The 16,115-nt window shown below is 36.5% G+C and overlaps 1 protein-coding gene across 1 annotated transcript in view; it reads right to left on the bottom strand.

Moving 5' to 3' along the window:
* Window positions 1–16,115, bottom strand: part of adgrv1 (adhesion G protein-coupled receptor V1) — a 537,083-nt gene that overhangs the window by 286,570 nt on the left and 234,398 nt on the right. Inside the window, exons 65-66 of the mRNA XM_069918000.1 lie at window positions 4,584–4,819; window positions 2,929–3,077 (exon numbers count right to left, since the gene is read on the bottom strand). Of these exons, the coding sequence (XP_069774101.1) occupies window positions 2,929–3,077; window positions 4,584–4,819 (385 nt within the window). The remainder of the gene's footprint in view (window positions 1–2,928; window positions 3,078–4,583; window positions 4,820–16,115) is intronic.

Here is a 16,115-nt window from a genome sequence, read left to right as displayed (position 1 = left end):
CTCTGGGTTCATTACAAAAGGAACCAATTATTCGGGTAAATCTGACCTTTTGTATTGATATGTTTCATTCACTCTCCTCTCTACTAATAGAATAATGTATTAAAATATTAAGAGTAGAAATTGTTTTTTAATGGACACCACGCAGAAGCAGATGTATGCATCACATAATACTCCCTGAAACCTATTGCGAAGGTGCACAGTGGGATGGTAACATGTGACCGCCATTCAAAGCCAGCAATCCTAGAACTATTTCTCCCAGGTACCTCATTTATTTTTGTAAATTCTTAAATTAGAGAAAAAATACATCAAGTAATATATTTGAAGAGATATTTTTGCAACTATTCAAGTGGGCCTTGGCTGATATTTAATAAACTATAGTTAGTCTTACATTTCAGATGTCAGTACAAGTGAAATATACGTTGCCCTCCTTTGGTAAATTGCAGCCCTGATTTTCTAGAACACAATCCGATTCAACATTGAAGAAATAGAGGTAATAATTCAGAAATTGTATTCAGCAGCACATTATTTTTATGCAATAAACTTTTAATTTAAAAATAGTCACAAAGGAAAATTGTGTACTCACTGATATTTCCCTCTTAATCCTTGTGCACATCTGCTATGCTAAGAAGGAGCTCATTGCAGTGGCATTCAACAATATCTCCCCACTTCCATAATATGAGTTGGTACATAAATAGCACATTGATGGTGTGGGCCACTTATGTTGCACTAGAATGCCACAATAAATGAAGCCAACTGTACTGTCATGCAAAGGAGATCTTCTGGAGTGTACCAAGTACCGTGAGCTGTTTCAGAGATTCTCCTGGATCTAGTTCTGACATCACAACATTAAAAACTGATTTCCTGCCCTGCAACCATTTCACAATCCTGACTCCTTCTCCATTTGAGACGATGAGTGCTTCAAGTGTCAAGGAAACAGAGGATGTTGACATGCAGTTCAAGTGCTTAATTAAGAAGGTGAATGGAACATAACTCTTATAACAAGGGGGAAAAGTACCAGGAGGAAGTCTTTCTGTCGTTGGTTCAATGCTTTGAGACCACATCTGATTTAGCAAGGTGGTGCCAGAAAGGATCACTGGATAATTCTAAGGTGGCAGTGTCTTTTCAAAAAAAAAGTTGCAAGAGAGTAGGATTCTACCTCAAAGTATCTTGTGTTTCAATAAAATTAACAAGCTGTGCGGCTGGTAGCGATGGAGGTTCTTAATCTAAGAGAGCAGAATCTTCGAAAAAGGGATCAGTAACTTAAGAACACATGAAATTAAATTTTAAAAAATCTATTCAAGATGGAGATTAGTATAAATGTATTTTCCCAGAACACTGAGATGTGTGGAGCTCTCCAAATTAGAGAGTCATGAGTGCCAAATAGTTAAGAATACTCACAGTTTAGACAGACGCTTGTAATAAAGATAATCAACAAATTGCAAGGATTAGATAGGAAAGTAGAATTGAGTAAGAAATAAAGAGTGAATCAGCACTGATTTCATTGAGTGGGAAACAGACTCAAGAGGCCATGAGGTTTACATTATGCTTACCCACAACAATGATTTCCTGACTATTTGCTACCCTCCAATACTTCACCTTGACATTTATCTCCTTTTGAACTGCTGATCTCAGTTCCTGTAACATCTCAGTCCTCTCCCTCTGTTCACTAGCCTGCCATGCATCACTAATTTAACTCAAGATGGCAGGCATATTTTTGCTACAGCTCAGGCTATCATAATAAATCTTTTTTGTGCTCCATCCAAATCGAGTCCCTTTACTTCTTAAATTACTTAGAAGAATGATCTCTGGATTTTTTGGTATGTTGCTTTTTGTGATTTTACTTAATACCTGATTTAGATCTTCCCAAAACTTTTCCACTTTCTCACATGCCCAAATTGCATGTACTGTTGTTCCCGTTTCCTTCTTACAGCGTAAACATCTGTCTGATACTGTTGGGTCCCATTTATTTAACTTTTGGGGCATGGTGTATAGCCTGTGTAACCAATTATATTGTATCATGTGTAACCTCGTGTTTATTGTATTTCTCATCGTTCCGGAGCATAGCTTTTCCCATGTTTCATTCTTTATCTTTATGTTTAGATCTTGTTCCCATTTTTGTTTGGGTTTACAGCTTGTTTCCTCATTCTCTTTCTCTTGCAGTTTGATGTACATGTTTGTTATAAATCTTTTAATTATCAGTGTCTGTAATCGCATATTCAAAATTGCTTCCTTCTGGTAACCTCAGCCTGCTTCCCAATTTGTCCTTCAAGTAGGTTTTCAGTTGGTGGTCTGCAAACATTGTACCGTGAGTTATACCATATTTGTCCTTCATTTGTTCAAAAGGTAATAATTTATTTCCCGAAAAACAATTTTATATTCTTTTGATCCCTTTTCTCTCCCATTCACCTGGAAATTAGAAGATAGCCTGAGAATACAGCAATGGTACATAGAAATGAATAAATGTATTCCATTAGAAAAAATAACATATAATTTAAGAAATAACATCACAGTATTCGAAAAAATTTGGGAACCGTACATGGAACACAACAGAAAAGTCCTACCGCGGACCTCAACCACCTAAAATGACAAAAGGAGAAGAAGATGAAATGAACTGACCCAGTATGTAAAAGTAGATGACACAAATTTCTTGTTTATTTTCATTGCGTGATGACATTGTTTAATGGGTTTAATGTATCATATATGTTGAACGTTGAGTGGGTGGGGAGGGGGGTGAAGGAGGGAGGGAAGGGAGGGGAGAAAATGACACTGTTTATATTCAAGAGGGAAATGTTTATGTGTATTTTGGTCAGTATGGTTCGTAATGTGAAAAATAAAAAAAATTAAAAAGATGGCAGACATCAGAGAATTTTTAGGCCCCATATCTTCTTTGCATTGCCAAGAGTTCATTAGCAGTAAAACAAATCTTACCTATTATACTGAGGATTTGTGGCTCAAATTCTATAATGCCCTCTGCATTGTCATTTGTTTGTATCACGATCCTAATGGATGAAATGTTACCCAAAATAGGAGGTTGATCTGGTTGAAGGCCATGATTTCTGACAGTGAAGTCATACAACCTGTTAAAGCACAGAAGTTGCAATATGATCAAGAAAAATTATTATTCTTCCTTTCAAATGAGCTGTTATTTTCGAATGCAAAAACCTGAAATAGCAGCACAAGGAAGTGTGATATTTATGTATGTTTGAGAAGATAACATTTGCAGGCTTTGGGAAAAGATCAAATGGTGTGGAGCTTGTCAGGTACTGTAACTAGTTTAGACAAATACCAGCAGCCTGATATTACATATCATTAATTCAATTTTTAAAAATGGGAAAAAAAACAGTTCAACCTCTCCAGATAAGAAAGGAGCTGAAGAATTTTAGGTAGAACTCAGTTCATCTGATTCTAGGAAAAGCCTTTCTAAAATTAATTTTATAGATCCCAACGAAGAACCATTTCTCCATGAAATTCAAAGCAAATAGACATGAATTTCCTCCAAAGTTCAAAATTTAGGTCATATAATTCTGGTTTTGTACGGCTTCCTAAAATCAATCACTGTAGCATCACTGACTTCTACGGTGTGACACACAAAAGCTTGCAGTCACTGTGATTATAGTAAACACACAGAAATGCTGGAGGAACTCAGCAGGTCTCACAGCGTCCAGAGGAGATATATAACCAATGTTTTGGGTCTGAATCTGTAAAGGCCCGGGCGTGGAGACATGGACCAGCCCGTAAAATGGACGACGCATGCGGTGAACGCTGTCCTTGAAGTGACACCGGCCGTCATCCCAGGTGACCTCTACATGGGAGGAACAAGGGGAACTCTGGCGTGAACGCCAGCCAACCTGAGGTCGGCGCTCTGATGATGTGGGGCCCTGACATCAGCACCAGGGGCCCATATAAGTGCGACAGCCAGAGCCAATATATCAGTCTCGTTTTCTAAGGCTTTGGTGTGCGTTTCGCTCTTCTCAATGCTTGCATAGCACACACGCTCTAAGTTCTTCTTTACGGTACAACTTCTATCAACTTTCAATTGCATAAAAACTAGTGATTGCTAAAACATGGAGACATCATCTTCAATATTTTTTAGTCCTCTGAAAATCATCCTTCTGCACAGCAGGAATCCAAGTCACATGTTGGCAGTAATTGATAATCAAATCTGATGCCATCTATCCATCAAAAACTGTACAGGCCAGCAACGTGCATGCACCTACAATTTCAAAGACTTGTTCTCTCAGTTTGATGGATGTTATTTGACCAAATGACATTGAATAAGAAAATACATCTGGATTTTGCTTTAAGAAGTTTACTATTTGTAGACTTGACAAAAACAATGAGCAACTTAAAATGTTTACTTCTTTCCCAGTAAAGCAAGGTAAAAACAAGGAGTAACAAAGGATCTCAATTCACATTTGGTCAACAAAATGTAAAAATGGCAGTAAAGTGCCTTTACTGGTGGAAATGTCATTATCCCATGGGTGACAAGTAGAGAAATACCTCCCAACTCCAATATTTCAAACTTGCACTCACAACCATTTCTCCAATATAACATTTTCCAGTGATATCATTGAATTACCTACCTTTCTGACTGAAGCTGCACTTTATCAATTTTCACAAAGAAATCTTCAGGGCCTTCAGGAATACCGTCATCAAGAATATCAAGTGATATTTCTCGCGCTTGTTGTCCTGGTTCAAACAACAATTGCCCTACGTTGGATGCAAAATCTATGTCACCAAGTGCAGTCCCATTGTACGTTTGATACCACAGGTGAACATGGCCGAAAATGCCTTGAAATCGTTCAATGGTAACGTTAACCTAATAAGCAAAACAAAATTTACAAGGAAAATGGACTTGCATGGAAGTTTCTACTCACAAAATAATGTTAGTAATGCATTATTTGATTTGGTTCTTCATTGAAAAGTACTTCCAAAACTAATTTTAAAAACAGTGTAAACTTTAGAGGCATTGTCACGTAATTATGCTGTGAGAAACAGGAACAACAGACAAGTTATTTCTAATTGCTGATTACAGCTTTCTTGAAATTTAGATCAACAACCATATTGTTATACTTGTTCTTTCAAGAAGAATGACTTTACATGGGTTTAACACTTAAGCGACTTTATTTTCCTTGAGCTGCCTCAACCAACCTTTTCACGCAGAACATGGTGAGATGGCAGAAGAGGGAGCAGAGGCAGCAAAATTACAATATTTAACAAACATTTTGACTGGTATGTGCATGGAGGAGTTTTGGAGGGAAATGAACAAATGCGACAAGCTCATTTAGGGAACTTGGTTGGCATGGACAAATTGGGCCCAAGAGCCTGTTTCTGTGCTGTATAACTCTGTGACTCAACTAGATTGAAGACCCAGGCTATTTGAAAGGGCTGAACCGGGCAAGCCCAGACAAAATCTAACTGGGTCCCAGACTTACCTCGGAGGTGGTCAGGGAACCCAGTAAAACTTACCCAGGTGTCCTCCTTTGCCTATTTGAAAGGGAAATGGGTCACCTGGTTACTCTGGAACTTTAAACAGAAAAACAGAAGGAACAGGGGATTCCCTCTAGCTCCATGATGAGTCACTCACCATGACATTGCAGGGGCTGGATCCCCCTTAAATTGCTGGGTTACTGATTTACCTGGTAAGTTAGGCTGCTGTTTGCAAGGTGCTGAAGGCAGAATCTCACCCAGGTCCGTGGAGGGCTACATGGGTGCTGCAATTTGAAAGCATCTACTGACAATGTCTTTGATGGACTGAGGCCAGGAATGCAATGTTGTAGAGGTCATTTTGTGGATGGGTCAATAGGAACAGTTACATGGCGAATACTAAGACCATCAAAGTGAAATGCAGCACAGATGGACATACTCGGCAGCCCAGACTGTACTGATGGAAAGAACAAAAAGAGTCAATATCAGAGATGGATGACTTATAGCAAGAGAGATTAGAGCTAATCTGCACAGAGAATGTGAAGTTGTAGAATGAGATGTTATGTCTGAAAGTCTGCAACATGCCCAGAAGTGTAGCAGTGGTTCTTCAAACTTCTATTTGCCTCAGTAAAACAGTACAAGAGATCAGTGCAATTAGGATGAAGAATTAAACTGACTAGCAATAAGAAGTCAGGCTTTTCCCTGCTATGAGAAAGCATGATCACTTCCAATAATTACTATGCATATACTCACAATCTCTCTGCTTTTATATCCCTTTTAAAATGTGGGAAACACAATAGGCTGCAGACACTGTGAATGATTGAGGAACTCAGATGGTCTTTTCAGCATCTATAGGAGACAAAGATATATTGCCGACGTTTTGGGAATTGAGACAATGGGGGAAGAATCCAGACCAACAAAAGGTATTAATTGTATATGGTAAGGGGAAGAGGTGAGAATTTATCATGTCAGTACAGAAGGCGACAGGAATGGTGTGATGACAGGTGTGGGGGTGGTTTTTAATGAAAGCCAGAATAGTCACTATTAATGGCATCCGGTTGGAGGGTGCCCAGTTGGAAGAGAAGGCGCTGTACCTCCAATTTACAGGTGACCTCAGTCTGGCAGTGCACGAGACTATGGACAGCCAGGTCGGCAAGGGAATGGAATGGGTGGACATTGGGAGAACCGCACTATTGAGGTGGACAGAGCTGAGGTGCTCAACAAAGCGATCTCCCAGTCTGTGTCCAGGCTCTCCAATGTAGAGGGGACCCTATGCTTCTGATTGGGAACCTTCCAACCAGATGGCATTAATATCAACTTCTCTGGCTTTCATTTAAAAAAAACCAACCCCTTCTTCCCCTGTCATCTCTCCTTTCCCTGTCTCCTTTCGCACAGACATGATAAATTCTCACGCATTCCCTTCTCACATCCCATTAACACCTTCTATTGGTCTGGATTCCTCCCCCATTCTTTGAATTCCGAGACTTCCTGATGTATCCTGCTTCTTCCTTTTCTGAATTTTCCTTGAAGAGCTAGGGCCCAAAATGTCAACAATATATCTTTGTCTCCTATAGATGCTGAAGAGACCAGCTGAGTTTTGAGTTATCAAGAAGAACAACTTTATGTGGGTTTAACACTGACTTTATTTTCCTTGAGCTGCTTCAACTGACATCTAACCCACCAGACCCATATGTTGTTTTCAGTTTCCGGCAACCGTACACATTGCATGCTGGGAAATGTAGTTCATATTTACATGCATAATAACACATCTTTCCCCTTTTAAAAAATCAAAAGCACAAAGACAATACTATGTCTACTTGCAGAAAGTATCTACATTCAGTTGTATTTGATGACTTCTGGCTTCACAAAGTTTTTCCAAGTTCATTCAGGGCATCCACAAGATGCAACTGAAGTTCAGAAATCCGTGAAGAGGTTTTCTTTTCCTGCTCTTCCTTTTACTTTTTATCAGCAAGTTCACGAACAGTCGCCAGTAGCTGTTTATTTTGGTGTTGCAGTTCCTCAACATTACGATAGGTCACCAGATACTGAGTAATCACTTCAGAGGAACTGCTTACATCAGCAGAACTGACTTCATCTTCATGTAAAATATGATTTCCTCACATCCTCTAGTTCCAACAAAAGCCCCTATTCTGCTGGGAAAGATCTGTTACTCGCATTTTGTATCTCTGATTCTCCCTGTTGAGTAATGAAGAATGCTTATTCGCATTTCCAGTGCACTTCTGTAAACAGCAAATTTCCTCATGGCATCTTCTAATTTACCTGTGAGATTTGCCACATATTTTTGCACATGTTCATATTCTTCAGGCTGGCGCTTTAGACGCAAAGCTATCTTCTCCATTTCTTACACAATTTCATCCAAATATTTATTCACCCTCTTATTTTCCCGTTTTGCCAATAGCAATTGATCTTGGACTTCAACATATCCATTATACGACTCTGTGAGCTTCATTGTTTGCTGCAGTTTCTGTCCAGCAAGTTCCAGACTTTCCTGTAACAGTCTATTTTTGTCTTCTAGCTGGCGTGAGAAGGCATCCTTTCTTGCCAACTCATTTTCCAGTTTATCATTCCTGTCATGTAATGAGGTTGATTCCATCTGTACATTCAGATATTGCTTGACCAATGTAGTTATCCTTTCTTCCATGAGTGTGTGCTCATCTTCAGTCTGTGAGGCCACTATGAAAACTCCTCACATGCACTCAGCCCTTATATTATCTGTACTTCTCTTTCTACAATCAATAGCTATGATTTAGATGCTGCCCTTTGTGTTTGAAGGTCACCATACAGCCCCTTTTACTGCAATGTTCTCTCTAGGTTAACCTGCAACTTTAAATTTTACAGGAGAAATCTTGCTCGTTATGGTGATTATCCATAGATAACAGATTCATGTGGGCTCCGGCGTAGAGTTTAAATGGAATTACTGTCATAGTCACTGGAATGATCCATTCCATTTACCAGCTGCAGCAGTCTGTAGTGAATCACGAAGAATTCCTTCATTTTTTTGTCCTCTATTTGCAGCACTTTGCAAAATGATGATTCTTCCCAAATTTATAGAAGGACTTTCCATTGGCAGGACACATCTTTGGAATATGTCTACCTCCGCTCCAGCTGCATTTGCTGTCTGATCTTACCGCTATCCTTGGTTGTTGCTTTGGGAAAACCCTGGTGCTCTGCTTCTCTGTTTTCATCGCATGCACTATTGCGTCTCTCCTATGCAGCTCCCTAGCCTGTGCTCTTGTGGTCTCTGCTGCCCTAACCTACACATATTCACAGCCTTTCCAGAGTCAAATCCATTTTTTTAAATTTTTATTTATCATTTATATCAAAACAAACAAGAATGGGTAAAGTGGAGAAAGTGGATGGGATTTTATTCATAAAATCCATATATGGTTTCCAAATTTTATAAAAGTTTTCAACTCGGTTTCGAAAACTATATAATTTTTTTTCTAAAGGTATACAATTTTGCATTTTTATATGCCATCTGCCTCCTTTACTAAAATTTCCATTTTCCATGTTACTGCTATACAATTCTTTGCAGTTGCCACAGCTATATTTAAATATTTTTCTTGATGTTTATACAATTTTAGTTTTATATAATTTTCATATATATTCCCAAGTAAAAATATTCTTGGATCTTTTTCTATCTTTATCTTCATAATTTGTCCTCATAATACACTCAAATCCTTGCAAAATCATTCCACTTTTTCCACAGGACCATCCCGAATGTAAAAAAGACTGTTTCCTTCCTACATCGAAAACACTTATCTGAATAATTAGAATCAAGACCATTTAATTTATGTGGAGTATAGTACAACTGATGAAGAAAATTAAATTGAACCATTTGATATCTAGCATTAACTGTATTTGTAACACTCTCTTGACACAATTTTGACCATATTTCAATTTGTATATTAAAATCTCTCCCCCATGTAATTTTGATTTGTATAAATCTTTTTTCCTTATAGTTTTTAGTAATTTTACATACATATTTAGTAATAAATTTCTTAATAATAAGTGCATCTGTTATTATACCTTCAAATTGACTTTGTTCTGGGAGTTTCAAATCTGTTCCTAATTTCTTTTTTAAATACAATTTTAATTGGTAATATGCAAAAATTGTATGATCTTGTATATTATATTTATCTTTTAATTGCTCAAAAGTCAAAAAGATCCTAAAAAAACAATCTTTTATCCTCTGTACATCTTTACTATACCAATGATCAAATAAAAAAAATTGTTCAAAGTGAAAGGAATAAGTTGATTTTGTTTTAACAACATTTTTGGTAATTGATAGTCTTGAATCCCACTCTCCATATGAATCTCATTGTATATTTTTAGTAAATGCTTTAGAATTGGTACTTCCTTATTTTCTTTAAACAATTCACTATTTCATTTATACAAAATTTGTCCTGGGATAGTTTCTCCAATTTTATTAATTTCAATCTAAACCCAAGCTGCTTTTTCACCCATTTGATAACAGGAGGACAAAAATCTTAATTAAACTGCATTATAATATTTTTTTTAAATTTGGAAATCTTAGTCCTCCCTGATCAAATTTCCATCTTAATTTTTCAAGACCAACTCTTGACATCTTATCTTTAAAACCCTGAAATAATAATTCAGGCACATGAATGGGTAACGATTTAAATAAATATTGCATTCTTGAAAAAATATTCATCTTAATACAATTCACCTGTCCAATTAACATTATTAGTAAATCGTTCCATCTTCTCAGATCTTCTATCTTTTTCAATAGTGGTAAATAATGTAATTAAAATAAATTATTTATATTTCTATTAATTTTTATTCCTAGATATTTAATTGCATAATTTTTCAATTTAAGTTTTGTCAATCGTTTAATTGGTAATCCGTATCCACCATAGGCATCACCTCACTTTTATCAACATTCACTTTATAACCTGATACTAATCCATATTCATTTAATCTTATATTCAACTTATTCAATGATATTTATGGTCTCATTAAATATACTATAACATCGTCTGCAAACAAACTAATTTTATGTTCTTTATTACGTGTCTCAAATCTTTTGATTTCTTTATCAATTCTAATTATTTTTGCTAATGGCCCCATTGCTAATGCAAATAAAAAAAGGTGACAAAGGACAACCTTGTCCAGAGGACCTTTCAAACAATAAAGGATTTGATATTTGTCTATTTCTAACCACTTTTGATTTTGGCTAATCATACAATGCTTTTATCCAATTTACAAAAAGTATTTGGAATCCCAAAAGCATTAAGTCTTTTGAACAAAAGAAAAATCCCATTCCAATCTGTCAAATGCTTTCTCTGCATCTAATGCCACTGCTACCACTGGAATTTTCCTATTTTGCACTAAATTTATCAAACTTAAAAATGTAACTATATTATCTGCCACCTTTCTATTTTTAATAAAACCAGTTTGATCCATATTTATCAATTTTGGTAAAATTTCAACTAACCAATTAGCTAATAATTTTGAAAGAATTTTATAATCTGTATTCAATAATGATATAGGAAGGTATGAAGAAGGTTGTAAATAATCCTTTCCTTGGAATTACTATTATTAATGCTGTTTTAAAAGATTCTGGTAGGTTATGTACCTCTCTCATTTGGTCTAATACTCCCATTAATACAGATACTAATAATTCCTGATACTCTTTATAAAATTCTGGTGGAAAACCATCTTCACCTGGTGATTTGTTATTCTGGAATGACATCAAGGTCTCATTGAGTTCTATTTCAGAAAAAAAATTAGACAAACTTAACTTTTCATCTTCATCTAACACAGGTAATTTAAATTGTCTCAAATACTCTTCCATTTTATTATCATCTTTCAAAAGATTCTGAATGATAAAGTTTGGAATAAAATTCCTTAAAATTATCATTTATCTCCTGCGTTTTATAAGTAACCTGATCAGTAGTTTTCTTAGTAGCAGTTATTGTTCTAAAAACTTGTTCTGCCTTTAATTGCTATGCAAATACTTTATGAGCCCTTTCACCTAATTCATAATATTTTATCGTGATCTCATTATATCCCTCTCCATTCTATGTTTTATTGTATTAAATCTTAATTTCTTGATTCTAACAACTTTCCTCTCATTTTTTGCACTTGTATTTCCTTCTCCAATTTTGTTAATTCTTTTTTTTAACTGATCCACCTTTTTCATATATTATTTCTTTACTTTTGAAGTACAACTTATTACTTGACCTCTTAAATATACCTTCATAGAATCCCATATTGTAAACTTGCTTGTTACTGAATCACTATTAGTTTCAAGAAAATTTTTTATCTGATGTCTCATTAAAAGAAAATCACAAAATTATTTTTTCCTCAGTAACGTTGTATTTAATCTCCATCTATAACATATCATTTATTGTTCTCCCAACAAAATTGACAAAAGTAAAGGTGAATGATCCGATAGAACTTGCACTTGAAACTCAACCTTTTGTACTCTATATTGGAATTGTATAGAAATTAAACACATATTTATTCATGAATATGTTTTATGTGGAAAAGAGTAAAAGAATAATCTCTTTCACTTGGGTGAATTCGTCTCCAGATTTCCACTAAACCCATGTCTTTCATTAAATCTATTACTATTTTACCTACTTTATTTTTCAACATTTCATCACTTGACCTATCTAATTTAGGGTCTAAAGTAAAATTAAAATATCCCCCTAATAAAATTTTTCCCTTGGCATTTGATAATTGCATGAAAATATTTTGTATAAATTTACCATCATCTACATTCGGTACATGATCATTCATTAAAGTCCATTGTTCCGAATAAATCTGACAATTTCCAATAACATATCTTGCTACATCTACAATTATATCTAGTATTTTCACTGGTAAATTTTTATTTTTCAATATTCCTATACCTCTAGCTTTTGAATTAAATGAGGATGCTATTACAGTTCCTACCCAAACTCTTCTTAATTTTTCATGTTCTTTTTCTGTCAAATGTGTTTCTTGTAATAAGGTAATATCTTTTTTGGTCTTTTTCAGATAAACTAATAATTTTTCTGCTTTATTTGATTTTGTATCCCTTTAATATTAATACTAATAAAATTCAATTTTTCAGCCATGAAATACTTTACCGACTCTATTACCCATCCATCCTTCCACTCCCATCCTTTCACTTTTAAAACACTAATATTATATTTTGCAATATATTTGTTATATTTAGGTGTATTAAAAAGAAAAAAGAAACAAAAACAGTAAAAGATAGAACCCCCCTACCCCCCACAGAAGGCATACATTATTAATATATCCCCGATCTACAGGAGTTGCGGTCGAAACCATACCAGCACTCATGACTCCACAGAGGTTAAGACACCACTTCCAACCAACTCTCTCGTACTGTCTCTTGTTGCATGAGTCTATTCAATCTTTGTGAATTACAAATTTTTACTTAAAAATTTACTTTCAGGTTAAAAACTTTCCTCCCTAAAATTCTCTCCTCAATTTTTTTAAAATTTGCTCTTTGATATCATCAGCTGTAATCCTTCTGCATCATCTCTCACTTCAATCATCACTCCCCTCTCATCTCTCTTTCTCAGGCAATGAATCTGCAAACATATTTGCCTCATTGGGTTCAGGAAAAAAGAAATCTATTTTTCCCTTCTGGAACAAAAACTTTCAATACTGCCGGATTCCTTAGAACAAAAGCATAACCCTTCTTCTATAACATATGGCATTGAATGCCATTGAATTCTTTTTTTTCAACAAATCAAACTTATATCAGGGTAAAAGAAGATCTTATTTCAATTATGAATTAATGGTGATTGCTTCTCTTTCGCTGGCAGTTCCAGGATATTTCCTCTCACTTCATAACGAAGTAACTTGACCAGCATTGGATGTGGTTTTTGATCTGGTTGTGGTTTCTGCCACAGCACTCTATGGGCTCTTTCAATCTCAACGTCTCCTTGAAATTCAGTTACCCCCAAAGATTGCGGAATCCAACATTGCAAAAACCTCTTCATGTCTTGACCTTCATCGCCTTCTTTAAGCCCAACAATTTTTATATTATTATTTCTACTGAAATATTCTAAAAAGTACATTTTTTTGAGTTAGTTGATCTTTTGTTGCAACCGCTTCACCTTGATTTTTTTCATCTGCTCGAACATTTTGAATTTCAAATTCATTCCCTTTATTTTTTTCTTCCACAACTTCAATTTTGTTTTATCCATTTGCAGCATCACTTTCCACCTTCTTTGTAAAGTTCTCATTTTCAACTATACTCTCATTACATTTTTTAACGTCTACTGTTAATTGCACCAAAGATTGTTGAAAAGTATCCATATATTTTTTCATTTCAGCTGTACAAGTCTCTTCCATTTTTTTCTGATGTTTTTAGCCATAACTCCTTGTTCTAAATACACTTGCTGTTCTTCTTGGTCTTCACCCTGATCGCTGGAGCTGGAGGCTTCTTGGGTGTTTTTTTTTAATTGCCTCCATTTTTTTTGTGCTCTGCACATGCCTGCTCTTGTATCCAATTCCTTGAGAAATGAATGCCAACAGTGCATCGCCTTTTTCACCACCAACTCAACCTGGAGGTTAAACTTTAGGCTATTCTGCACAAGGATTCCTAAAGGTCTTTTGCACCTCTGAATTTTGAAATGTTTCCCCATCCAAATAACAGTCTGTCCTTTCATTCTTTCTACTAAAGTGTATGACCATACACTTACTAACAGTGTTTGTCATTTGCCACTTATTTTCCCATTCTGCTGATTTGTCAAAGTCTCTCTGCAGCCTTTGGTTCCTCATCATTACCTGCCCCTCCACTATTATCTGTAAACTTAGCCACAGTGCCATTTATTAGGCATTCCAAATAATTACCAGACAACACAAAAAGAAGTGGGCCCCCACTCAGCTCACCAACCCCGGCCATGCTAACCAGGTCGCGCCCGCGGACGTCCTGGCCAACCGCCAGGTTCCCTGCACCAGTGCCATCTTTCGTCAACTGCAGCGTCGGAGAGATCGATCTTCTTTCAGCTTCCCCCGAAGACGTCCTCTGAGGTTTCGGCTCCATAGTGAATTGATCCTGATGCTTCTTTTGAATGGTAGGCCAGATTTTTCACTTTACCCCACAACTTTAATAACTAATTTATTTTGTTTCTGGCCTCTTCCTTTTTTCATTTCTTGTAACACCAACACTTAATACTTTGTCTGATAGACTTTTTTAACTTTTAACAGTCACTAAAATTCGGGCATTAATTAGTCCAGCCAAAGAGAAACAGATCCCACGTCTTGGTTCTATGCCATCTTGCCACGCCCTCTTGTTAGCAACCTCATGCGTGGCATCTTGTCAAAGGCCTTTTGAAAATCCAAATATACAGCATCCACTGCATCTGCTTTGTCTGGCCTGCTGTGGTTTCCTCCAAAAGTTGCAGTACACTTGACAAGCAAGAATTTCCCATCAGAAAACTCTGCTGAATTTGGCTTATCTTGTCATGCCCCAACATAACTTCATCCTTGACAATCGACTCCAATAACTTCCCAACCACTGATGTTAGGCTAACAGTTCTATCATTTATTTTCTGCTGTCTCCCTCCCTTTTTAAATAGCAGAATGTCCTCTGAAATATTCCACTTCTCTGGAACCATACCAGAATGAGTTGATTCTTGGAAGAATATTGCTAATGCCTCCACAATTTCTATAGCTACCATTTTGAGAACCCAAGGGTCATTTCCCCAAGCACCTTCTCTCTGGTGACTGTGAGTGCACTCACCTCTCTTCCCTGACACCCTTGAAATGCCGCTAATGTCTTCCAAGTGAAGGCTGATGCAAAATACTTATTCGGTTCCTCTACCATCTCCATGCCTCCAATTATAATTTCTCCAGCTTAATTTTCTGTTGCTCCTATATTGACTTTTGCCTCTTTTTACCCTTGAAATTCTTTAAAAAAATAGTAGTTTCTGAGTCGTTATTATTTGCTGACTTCCTTTCAAAGTTCAATTTTTTTCTTCCTAATGACCTTCTTTGCCTTCTGTAAGTTTTCAAATGCTTCCCAGTCCTATCTCTTCCCAATATTTTTTTTTACTTCCTTGTATGCCCTTCCTTTTTGTCTTACTCAGGTTTATTCTTCCCTTCTCAGCCAAAGTTGTGTCATTTTTTTTCCCATTCAAATATTTCTCCTTTTTGGGGATATGCCTGTCCTGCATCTTCCTTATTTCTTGCAGAAACTCCAACCATTACAGCTCTACCATGCTTCCTGCTCGTGTGCCTTCCAATTAACTAATGCAGGTTCCTCTCTCATTCCTCTGTAGTCCCCTTTATTCCACTGGTATACTCATTCATCTGATTCTAGTTTCTCCCTCTCAAACTGCAGGGTGAATTCTATCATATTATGATCACTGCCTCCTAAGGGTTCCCTTACCTTCAAGCTCCCTCATCAACTCTGGTTAATTTCACGAAACCCAATCCAGATTTGCCATTTCCCTGGTCGGCTCAGCCCCAAGCTGTACAAAGAAGCCAGTCTTGAAGGCATTCAATAACTTCCTTCTCATAGGATCCAGCACCAACTTGGTTTTCCCAATCAACCTGCATATTGAAATCCCCCCCAAGACTACTGTAACATTGCCTGTTTTGCGTGCCTTTTCTATCTCCCTCTCCCACATCCTGGCCATTATTTGGTACCCTGCATACAACTCCCATTAGGATCT

The sequence above is a fragment of the Narcine bancroftii genome, chromosome 1 (assembly GCF_036971445.1).
Source record: "Narcine bancroftii isolate sNarBan1 chromosome 1, sNarBan1.hap1, whole genome shotgun sequence".
Taxonomy (NCBI): Eukaryota; Metazoa; Chordata; class Chondrichthyes; order Torpediniformes; family Narcinidae; genus Narcine; species Narcine bancroftii.
This window is presented reverse-complemented; position numbering and strand designations above follow the sequence as displayed.